The 11,840-nt window shown below is 41.8% G+C and overlaps 1 protein-coding gene across 8 annotated transcripts in view; it reads right to left on the bottom strand.

The window, feature by feature from the left end:
• Positions 1-1,488: 1,488 nt before the first annotated feature.
• Trim9 (tripartite motif containing 9) overlaps positions 1,489-11,840 on the bottom strand; it is a 104,387-nt gene continuing 94,035 nt past the window's right edge. The window contains exons 9-13 of one of the 8 annotated variants that reach the window (XM_074067990.1): positions 10,122-10,163; positions 9,707-9,730; positions 8,278-8,581; positions 5,852-6,014; positions 1,489-3,992 (exon numbers count right to left, since the gene is read on the bottom strand). In XM_074067990.1, the coding sequence (XP_073924091.1) occupies positions 3,729-3,992; positions 5,852-6,014; positions 8,278-8,581; positions 9,707-9,730; positions 10,122-10,163 (797 nt within the window). In that variant the 3' untranslated portion in view covers positions 1,489-3,728. The remainder of the gene's footprint in view (positions 3,993-5,851; positions 6,015-8,277; positions 8,582-9,706; positions 9,731-10,121; positions 10,164-11,840) is intronic. The other 7 variants (XM_074067991.1, XM_074067992.1, XM_074067993.1 and 4 more) reach the window with 7 other exon arrangements.

The following is an 11,840-nucleotide window of genomic DNA, read 5'->3' as shown; positions in this document are numbered from 1 at the left end:
ACATGTCATAATTCACTCTCTGAAAACATACATTTCTATGGTTTTTAGTACTATTGCCACTAATTTTGTGATATTTAATTCCATAAAGGAAATGTGATAACAATTTAGTCCTTTTTCCCCCCAGGGAAGTATCCCACCCATACATTTTGGTGGTGTTTCTTAGCACAGCTGTGGCAGGGTAGAGGGTAATGAGGTCCACACTGTTGTTTCCGTGCATTTAATTGGGTGCTTCCATTGTTTGCTCATTCCCAGTACCCAAAATTCTGGGTTCATCCAAACAGCTGATTCTTCAGAAAAATGCAGATGTAGGTGACTTGAGCTGTGTGTGATGTGTATGTCAGACCCGGGCGTCCCCAAACCCCAGTCTTTGTGGAAGCAACTGAGACTATATTTGAAGAAAGAATATATAAAGTGTGACCCAAGAACCTTCTTTGTTTAATTATTATAGTTCTCTTGACTCTAATCAGAAATTCTGATTCAATGGCAAGCCCTCCTTTCTTATCTGTAAGTTGAATAGATGGCGAAAGGTGAATGCCTACTTTAGAGGCAGGAAAACATCTCATTTCCAGGAAAGAGGACAATTCCCTGCAAATCACTTCATCGCTCCTGTGAGGAAATTCTGGGATCAGAAGATCCATTAACCTTTGTGCCAGGAGAAGAATAAAAAGTGGCTAATGTGTTCCATTAGGTAGTAAAGAAAAGAGAAGAAAACCCACAAAGAGAGATGGGACAGAAAATGGAAGAAGAAAAAAGTCTTCCAGTAGGGGGTGTGGAGAGAGGAATGTGTCACCCTGAGATCACAAGCCATGTCATGAACTTTTTTTATAAGCGTATGCTAATTGTACAAAGTGAGGGATTTCATGTGATACTTCCATAGTGCATATGATGTACTGTCACCCCCTCTACCTCTCTTTTTATCCCCTACCTCAGGGACCTTCTCACTTCCTTATAAACTTTTCTATGGAGTTCTTCTTTTTTCTTTTCATTTACTTTTTAAAATTATTATTGTTGTACTGGGGATACATTGTGACATTTACCAAAGTTCTTACAATGTATTTGAATTCACCCCCTCCATCATTCTCCTTTATCTCCCCTCCCCCCATTCCTGGAATAGTTTCAACAGGTCTTACTTTTCTATTTTCATACATATGTACATAATATTTTTGTATGGGTTTCTTTATAATCTTTTCAGACGTATAAACAATATACTTCAGTCATATTTCTCCCACTCCCCGTCTTCTATCCCTCCCACCTCCTGATGTTACCCCCCTCCCAAGGAGTCCCCCTTTTGTGTTCATGTTCTTTTTTTCTTTAGATCTAGATTCCACATATGAGAGAAAAATGTGGTATTTGTGTCTCTGCATCTGACTTATTTCACTTATCATGATGATCTTCAGTTCCATCCATTTTCCTGCAAGTGACATATTCTTTATGGCTGAATAAGTGTTCAGCATCCTTAGCTATAAAGGAAATGTGAATCAGCTCATGTATTTTTAAGCAATGTTTTTCTTTTAATAAAAAAAAGATTGATAACAGTGTAAGGGAGCTCAGATAATATTGCAATTAAAAACAGTTGTATTACTAATATTGCAATTAAAAACAGTTGTAGCCATTCAAAGAAATGTTACAGAAGCCAGTGACATGTGATATTTTGCAGAACAAGTTTGTGGCTTTTTTGTAAGCAGACTTGGTAAAGTTCTTGGAGGCAGGCCCCAAAGTATCTAAACTGTGGACATTTCACATTTTTTTGAGGAATAAATAAAACTGAGAGACAGTGCCTTTTTTTTGGCAGTAGTGGGGTTTGAACTCAGGGCTTCTTACTTGCTAGGCAGGTGCCCTACCACTTGGGCCACTCCTAGCCCTACTACCACACTTTTGAATAAATGGTTCGAAGGCCATCTGCTTTCAAGAGCTCTGGGGACTTCCCAACTACACTGCGCTGAAGAAATATTGCTCTGAGAAAGGTGAATTTTCACCAAAATACGTAAAAACTAAGAAATTCTATGGAGACATTTTGCTCTCTCATAAAAATCATTTATTGGCACACTGGAGATGACAATTTTTTCTAGTACAGTTGCTGTATGCATCTATAATTGCAATTCAGTGTAAACTAAGTGTTACAAGTCACTAGAAATCTAATTGGCAGGATGAGTTTAATAAAGGATGAGATAACTATGAGTCTACAGCGGCCCAGCCATCGAGGCTCATTGGAGCATAAATCAAATATCAAACTAGTGTTGCCCTGCAACAGAGTTTCTATAGCCATGGAAACTGAGACAGACAGGATAGCACCCGTTCAATAAATTAGGTTCTAACTAGAAAAACATCATAATGGACAGAAAAATCTAAGGAGAGGAAGCACATAAGTGAATAATTGGCTATTTACATAGATTACTTCTTTGCCAAAACACTGTTAGCTTTTCCATTCTATCTCTTCTCTTCTCATTATTTATTTATTTATTTTTTCACATTTCTTGGTTCACTAGAAAATATTTAGCCAGTGAATCAGAACTTCTTTCTTTCAGGTCCTACATTTTCTAAAACTTCATGTCAAACTACAGATCTGAAGGGTAAGTGCCACTCTCTCTAGAAGTAATCAGCATTATTATTCTGCCTTCAGTCCTAGTAGTGACATATCTCACACTTTCCCAAATTTTATTTGAACTCCTCTAGAAAGTCAGGCTGAGAATGGCAGCAGAGTGGATGGGTTTTCGTTGTAACAGGCACAGATTGCAGGCGTGGAGACAGCACGTGTGTCCTTCCTGAGAGTGTGAATGTCGTGGAACCCCACCTGGGATCCCTGTGACTAAGACTGGGTCCTCTGCCCTTAGCTCACTTATTTTTTTTAGCCATTCATTTTTTTTTTAAGGCTTAGTATGAATGCAGCATTAATGAGTAAGAATGCTGACATTATTTCTGCCAAAGAAGGGCTCTGTGATGAGTGGTGGCCAGGACCTTAATTAAAACAGTGCAGCTGGAGAGGTGTTGAGTTAGGATTACTATGGCCCTAGTGTGGGGTTCAGCATCACTCTAGGAAACCTGAAAGACCTTGCCAATGACCTTCTTTGACCCTTGTCTATTTCCTTTCTGCTACTTATACTAATCTGTAATTGTTTAATTTTTCCTTTGTTTTCCTACTAGAATATACACCCCAGGAGGGCAGAGACTGTGTCCGTCAGTTTCATGTTTCTACAGTGTCTTGAACAGTGCTTGGTCCACAGTTCTTAATTAAAAACTTTACAACTAAATGAATAAAGTCATTATGTCCTCTGGTCTGCCTCTGTCTCGAGACTTTCCAATTCCACACAGCCTACTTATTGGGCTGGCCTAATGATCACACCCTGCTGTTAACCTATATAGCTGACAATTCAGTGCTTCAATAGGTAGTAAAACTTCTCAATGCCAGATGCACTCTGCCCATCTCGGGCAGCTAAGAGGTGTCAGGGCAAGAACATTCTAGAAAGTAAACCACAGGCTCCAAATTTAGTTCATTCTTCTCTATCTCCCACTTTAATCACTATTTGACTCAAAGCTTAAGAAAAACTTGATCAAGAGAATTTTCTCTTGGCAGTGCCAGTTCAGTAACATGGTCAGAAAAAGAAACAAAATGAACTTACCTATGTCAAAAATTAAGTTAAATAAAAGCAAGATCTGGGAGTGGACACAGAGTGACATGGTAGGCTGCCTAGGTCCTTGGTTGGTTAGAATTGCTGGGTGTGGAAGGGGAGTCAGGCATAGCAGCGTGGAGAGGCTGGAGGGAAAGGGTCAGAGTTGTGGGGGCGAAGATTGTAGAGGACCAGCTGTTGTCGCCTCCTTTTTCCTCTGCTGCCAGCTCTGCTTCCCACTGCGGCTGGCTGGACTCCTTGCTGGGGCTCTCTCAGGTAGCCGGTGCCTCCACAGCTCCTCCTTAGGCTATCGATGCTCTGCTGGAGTAGAAGTCGGGGACTGGGAGCCCAGTGTGAAGTGTGACCTGGGAGACAAGACTGTGAGTTCTGCAAGACACCATGGGTATCCCCTGCCCCAGGCAAAGTGCCCAGTGGTGTGCTCCTAATTAAAAAAGGGCCCTGTTCAAATTTTTTGAATGTCTATTGTGGCTGACATTGAAGAAGATTCTAGAAGAATTCTAGCCGTGGTAAGGGCCACCATCACTGTGGTGGATTCCCAAATCCTGATGACACCTGATGATTCAGTTCTTAGCCACCTGCCTCTTTTAAAGGATTCTGGGAGGTTGTATTCCTTATTACCAAAGGCACAGGCACTGACTTGCAGGTAGTAAAAGTGGTGGGCTACACCATAGTCACCATGTCAAGTCCATGGGCAGAGAGAGAAGATTAGCAGAGACAACCCTCCCTTCTTACTTGCCCACTAGTTACTATAGCTGGGGTAGCCTTGTTTTGTGAGATTGCGTGGATGACTCATTACCAATCGGTACTTATGTTACTTCACCAGTTTCTGTTCAACCTCAGACCTCAATGGACAAGACTAGACCACTTCTTGTAGTACTGTCATTCTCTCCTCCCTCGACTCTGTCTTCCCCACCCTAACAGTCTTTATATAAAAATACTCAGAACGTGGGGAAAACTCCAAAGTATGCCTATTATCATATTCTTTGGAAGGGAAATGGCCAAAAATGTGGAAAACTTTCAGTGATATTTTTCTGAGATTCAGTTCTAGGGCCACGGTTTTCTTTGTTCCAATGTAGAGCAATTTTCCTGCATATAACTGACAGACAACAAAGAACATTTAAAGATAAGTTTCAAGACCATTGTTCTAGATAGGGCAAAAGACACCGATAGCATTTTGATTCTCAAGTCCTACTGCAAGGCCCAGCTCTTTTGGACAGTGAATCCACAAGTCCTGACTGACTGGCAGGGCTCCCCTCCGGCACCGCATGGCTCTAATCCTCCTCCTTGCTGCCCCCCTGCCCCAGCCCACCAGCCTGTTGTCTCTGCCCTGTCCATGTGAGACTCCTCCATACCTCAGAATCTCTGCATGGGTTGATTCCCCTGCCTGAAAAGCTCCACACAGCTCACTCCTTCACCTCCTTTCTGGCATAGTTCACCGGGACTGCAGTAGTGTTAATCCACACTGACCACCCTAGTTAAGGCTACCCTTTGCCCTCCCCACCCAGCACTCTTGATCCCCTTACCCTTCTTTTGGCCTTTTCTAAACTGTAGCACCTATCACCTTGTAAGATGCCTTATAAAGAATGTCATTCTGCTTATTGTGCATTGTCGTCTGTCTCCTGTAACTACAGTGTAAGCTCTAGGAGGGCAAGATTTATAACTGCTTTTTTTCCCTATTGACGTATACCAAATTCTTTTAATAGTGCCTGGCATGTAAAAGGCACTAGTGTTTAATGAACGAATGAGTGAGTGAGAGGAATGTGTTGTTTTGTGTCTACTTTAAATCATAACTGACCTGTAGGCAGGGGCTGTGTTTCCTATTGCTGCTGCACCCAGCAAGCTAACAGGAGTGCGGAGAAGGGGCTCGCCAAATTTTCTGATGAGGATGCTAACACTTCAGTCCTATAGCTTCCCTTCTCAGGCACTGTGAGTCATGCCAGTTAAAGGCGTTCATTTCTACTTAAGAGATGAAACTACAGCAAACCATGAAAGAACAGGATGGTTTCCCAAGGACTGTTAACTAGATGGTGTGCAAGAACAGGGAAGAGGCTTGTTCTGTGGTGGATTCTTTACTAGTTGTTCACAACAATCCCTTTCTCTCTTCTCCTGCATGCCTTGCTCTGGGCCTCCACACTGTCAGCTTCCCTCTGGGGGGTTGAAGTGCCCAAAAGCAGACTTTGGAGCAGCAGTCAGTGGAAGTTCTTACACGAGGGGCCCATGCTTACCTGCACATTCCGGTTCAGGCTGACGGCAGGGAAGAACAGGCCCTCCATGTTCTCAAATGCTATGGGGCCTTGCTGTCCATCGTTAATAAAAAATGTCAGGGTCTTTCTGTTTAAGTCAAGCAGGACCCCAATGGTGGCCCCTTTTGTGATCCCTCCCTCGGTTCTGTAGGAAAAGAAAAAAATGGGGTATCATACCCTTGTTCTCATTCTGATCTCCCCCTTTTTTGGATGGTTAATCCAGTGTTTTGCAACCTGTTCAGAACGTTTGCCTCATGTTTAATTTTTTTTCTAAGTACCTTTTTTCACATAAAATTTTGATGCCACAGATATACTATACAACTGTTTATGTGCTGCATATATATATATCTGTTTTTTATATAAAATATGAGTACGATTTTTTTTGTTCCCCCACCAATTCCCACTCCCCTGGGAGAGATGCTCACCCCAGTGAGAATCGCACAGGGTGCTTGTGTTGCTGAGAGTGAACTGGTTCATATGGGGTCTCTACCACTGAACTGCAGCTGTAGGAAACCAACATAAAGATGGGGAAAAATAGCCTTTTGGCTATCAGACCTCTGACTAGCTATATTACACACTTTGTACAAATGATGTAAATTAAACCCCATTAAATAAAAAATGACTTCATTTGAAAGTCAAGAGAAAGAAGCACTTTGGTTAAACCTAAAACATTGCATGAGAAATTGGCTTTGCGGCCTTCTGTTTCCCATTAAATAGTAAAACTCATCTCAGAAAGATGGTAATTTTTGTCATGTTGAATTTAAATTAAGAAGCCAGAGACTCTCTGTAAAATGACAATATAGAAGGAGATTCTTCTTCCCTGTAAAGTGAGATAATTATATTACAGGAAATGTAGGGATTTTAGAAAACCCGCATACAAATGTCATTTTACAAAGAATTGTCTTTTATGCTTCAATTGATGTCTTCACAAAATGCCATTAAATGGGGATGAGGGATATATCTTCCCTCCCTTTTTGAGATCTGGCAGGACTGAAGTTTGTCCTCATCTCAGCATAGCACAGGCACTCGCAAGCATCACTCACTTCCTCCGGCATGCAGAATACAGACTGCACAGTCCTTAGAAGACAGGCTTACGAGTCACATCTTGTTCACAGGCTTAGCAATGACAGCACACGTGACATGCAGTTTGCATGCAAGCGATGTGTTCAGCTTTGAGAATGAGTTTCTCTGCATAGTGTGATGGCTGTGTTCTTATTCACCCCTGCGCTCCAAAACAAAGACACGAAGCATAGTACATGGGTGATGGTACCAGGAATCTACTGTGAGCGTTCCTTAAATGCTGATCACTTAAGATAGCTGCTTATCTGTATCCAGTAGGATTTGATATCAAGTTGAAATGGTGTGTGCTCAGGTCAAGTGACAGTGACTAATACACACCTGCATGGAGACATATAGAAACTATTCAAGGGCACAGGAGGCCCTAGGAATCTGCTGGCTAGAGGGAGATGGGGGTCAGTGATGAGTGTACAGGAAAGGCTGAAACAGTGGAGTCCAGTTATCCTACCACTGCCTAGCTTGCTTTTCCTTTGATCTCACTGAACACAACTGGATATTTTTTCAGAGGTACTAAATGAGAATGTATTTTGGGGAATGTTTTTGAATAAGGCAGGCCAGTGTCCATGAAAGATACTTGTTGGCCTAGGAAACTTGAGATAAATTCATTTGAAGAGAGCACAAACAAATGGAAAGGGAAATCCAGGGAAAAAATTATAGTATGTGCTCAATTATAATTGTATTTCCTTGAGGAAAAATCTTAAAGAAATTACTGCATTCTCTTTCTTCTGCCAACTTGGTATTCTGACTTCATACAACAATAAGAGTTCAAGTATAAAACTCTCCACATTGGTTTCTGTAAGGTTTACTTTAACAAACGGGTTCTATTTTCAGCAGCAGTATTGATAATAATCCTAAGGAGAACAATGGCTTCTATTTTCAGGGCCTCCACTGCAAGGCATTTTTGCATATCTTCAGAACACTCCTGCATGGAAAAATATTATTAAAGTAATTTGAAGGATTTGCAAGCTGAGGTTTGGACAAATGAAGTACCTTAGCTTTTCAAAAGCACTTTTCTGGTAAGTTGTAGGTCTGGGTTCAAGAATCCCAGATTGCTTTCCTAGTGGATCTATTTCTAGAGGATTCTAGTTTCTAGCTCTGGGTGGAATATAGCAAAGCAGGGCCAGGGGAGTGCTTACATTTCCATCATTATGCAAAAACTAAACCAGCAGGATGGACTGTGTTAAGAGTAATGGATGTCCTGGGCTACGGAGTGAAGACTACCTGCCCGACTTCTTTGGTGTTGTCTGTGTCCCAGATCTTTGAACTGGGGCTCTCTCCCTGGTCACCAGAAGCCAACGTGAAGAAGGCTTGGTTTGGGGGCCGCAGGGTACCTGTTGGTGTGCGAGTTGCTGTGCATGAACCAGCTCCGGTTATTGTCCACATACATTGCCCAAGCTTTGTCGTCCTTTCCTAACATCACATCCTTCATCACATCCATGCGGGCCACACCAAATGCAGGGTCAGGGTGGTTGTCATAGCGATCTATTGTTAGCTCCCAGTAGTGGACACCCTTGGAGAAGCCAGTCTTCCCCAGCACCACCCGGTCATCGTAGCTACTGCAGGTCACTGTGAGGTTGTCATTGGAGAAGATGATGTCCGAGTGTGCCGAGCCAGGGTCGAAAGCAAACCAGGCCACTGAGAACAACAAAAGGGAAGCGGGTTATTAAGACGGACCCAGGAAGGTCAGCACTCCTGGGCGGTCACGTTTTCATGCTGCCATGCAGGAAGGAGGTTCTGGGGCCCGAGTTGCCGTAAGTGCACAGACAGGGGCACATCCTGGGAGCTGGTTCTCTGCACCAGAAACAGATGGAGGACACACGACCGATTCAGCAGGGGTTACCTGGCTCAGACTGCACTCCCAACCAGGTGATCCGGGAGTGAGGTGGCATCGAGTTTGGAAGGTGCATGTCCCTTCCCCTGGTGACTAGCAGAACAGTGCACCAGAGACAAAGGGAGAGGGGCTGTGCTAAGATGCCTGTGTGACCCCTGAGGCGGGGAAGCTAGATTTAGAGTCCTGGATGGAGGAGGGATAAAACACACTGGATGAAATCAAGAAGCAGCCCCTCCATTACAGAAGGCTAAGGTCTACTTTTTCTGAACATTTCCCTTGTGCCTGCTCACAAGCTATGAAGCTACAAGCAACATGGACTGTTTCATGTGTGATTGTGACTTGGGTATATGACAGGTTGCTTGCTTCATAACAAAAATGTGTGTTACTCCTAAGACTAACATCCTACGTTTGTTGCTGGAGCAGTAGGTAGTTTGGACATTGGGTGCAGATTCTTTGTACATATTGGTATGCCCCAAATCCCTTCCTTCCTTCCTTCCTTCGTTCCTTCCTTCCTTCCTTCGTTCCTTCCTTCCTTCCCTTTGTGGTAGGGCCTTATGTTTGTTAGGCAAGTGTTCTGTCTACCACTCAGCCACACTGTTAGCCCTTTTTGCATTACTTTGTTTTTAGATAGGGTCTTGAACTTTTGCTCCCACCATCCTTGGAACTCGATCCTCCTTATACCCTCCAAGCAGCTGGGTTAGTCATGAGTCCCCACGCCTGACTTGTTCGTTGAGGTAGGGCATCTCCACCTCCTAGTTGCTAGGCTTACAGGCATGTACCACCACGTCTGGCCTGTTAGGCCCCAAGTTCTAAATGTTGCCTACAGATGACGCTCTGGAGAGAAGAAATTGCTGATTTACTGAACCTGTGAGGCACCTCACATGCACTTCAGTCTTTGCTATTTGTAACAGAATAAGGGTATTCCATACCTGCCAACAGCTTTTTAATGTCAACTGTTGTCATTCCAGTGAAAGGCATGGGGGGAGAGAAATGGGAAGCAAAATTGATATTGATAAGAAAACACGTCTCTTTTGAAAGACTAATACCAAAAAAAAGGTTCCATTGAAAATGTTACACATGCTACATCAGCCGGACTGGTTTGTACCTTGTCCTACATTTAGTGCTCATAAAGAGTGCTTTGCATTGGTGTATAAGAAACCTGGAGGGAAAGGTAAGCTTTGAGGTATAACATTTCTTCTTAAGAACTTGAGAAACTGTTATAATGGGGTTAGAATGACAGACAATTTTATTGACAGAAAGTAAGCTGCCACCTTTTATTTTGTGAAGGAAATTGACACAGAAGTCACAGAGGTAAAAGATAACAATTACAATAGGTATACTTGCCTAATTGAGAGTAAGGTGCAGACTGTGTCTCAAAATTGCATCCTATAAAGAGATACTACACATCAAAGCTATGAAACAACAACCAGTTAGATAAAAATTACTTGTCCATATTTAAAAAGCACCAACTGACTATAGTCACCAGAGGCCTGATTCATGGAAAAAAAAAAAAAGCCCTTTTTATGTGCCTTTTCGTTGCTGGGTTAAACGGCATCTCTGCTCTTTCCAAATGAAAAGCACATCTATTTATATTTTAATAAACCTTCTCCAATGGATCTGAAATGCTGCAGCTTAAATTTTAATTATCTTCCAAGCTGATTGTTTTAAAAATGAGACAAACTTGCCCAACTGAAATAGAGAAACCACTGGATCTTGAGAAAACTGCTGTGTCACCATTCTATGCCTTTCTAACAGGTTATGGCCAAAGGACTTTGTTGTGAGCTGGGGCCAAAATAAATGAAACATATGGAGTGTAACATAATCCAATCCATAAATTAATACATTGGATAATGGTTAATGATGTGAACTGAATGTTTTTAAAACAAAAATTACTTCTCCTTTGATTTAATCCTTCTCACCTGAGGGAGGGATGGAGGGCCAGTAGGAGGGTCTCAGAGATGACTGGAATCACTTGTGGGACTTTTTTAGCCATCCCCTTCCCTGAGCTTTGGCTCTCCCACCCTGTGACACACTGTGCTGGTGGGGAGCGGGAAGGAAGGTGGTCTAGTCTTAAAATGCTCAGGGGTGTGTGAACAATTTCCAGTGATATCAGGAACTGGGTTAGAAAACATGGTTTTGATGAGCACTACCAAGTGAAAAAAGATCATGTAATTCTTTTTCCAATTTAGTAAGGCCCTTATACATTAATTTCCAAAACAACAGAAGGATAATACACTAACTTAAAAGCTAACTTAAAAGGATTTTTAGAAGAATTTTAAAAAAGCAACTTACTATAAAAGAGAACTGAGTTAAAGACAAAACTTAAATCCCTAGCATAGCCAAAAGAATTTTAAAGACTATGACCTTCCTTTTGGTTAGCTTATTTTACTCTGGGATGAATTCAACATACAAGAGAATCATTTTCTCCCAACTCATGGCTATTTTTATGTCTACTTTCTACCAACTATGACTTCAATTCCTATTCATGGGTGAGAGCACAGTGAGCATGGAACACCCAGAGTTTTAAAACTGAATTTCATATCCAGCTTTGAGTCATGGCATGTGAATAGGGCTTTTAAATTTTTTAGATGAATCATACCTTGTGCAAGTATTTCTTTTTTTTTTTTTTGAAACAAATATTCTGAAATATTTTTACACTAAAAACACCATTATACATTTAAAATTCAACGATACTACTAAAACAATGCTGTTATATATACCTGTCACATAGCCCCCAAACCCACATTTCATTTTTATTCTTGAGACAATATGCATTACAAAGACTGTAACAATATTCCAGTACATTAGACACGAGGGAAGAGGGTTCCATAACAGAGCGGGTGGCAAAGCCAGTAGTGCACAGAGAAACAGTAAGAAACGTGAAAGCACAAAGGCAAATGTCATTTTCAAGAGAGCTTGAAGTCCCTGCATCCTTTTTGCACTGTCATGCTGTGGCATTCTTCATTCCAGAATGTGGGATGAGCCAAAAGAATAAAATAAAAACCAAAAGAAACCTTGGGAAATGTATGTCATGTGTATCCATGATTATAATATAGTCCTGAA

This window comes from Castor canadensis, chromosome 3 (genome assembly GCF_047511655.1).
Source record: "Castor canadensis chromosome 3, mCasCan1.hap1v2, whole genome shotgun sequence".
Classification (NCBI taxonomy): Eukaryota; Metazoa; Chordata; class Mammalia; order Rodentia; family Castoridae; genus Castor; species Castor canadensis.
Note: the sequence above shows the minus strand (reverse complement) of the source record. Positions and strands in the feature narration are given on the sequence as shown.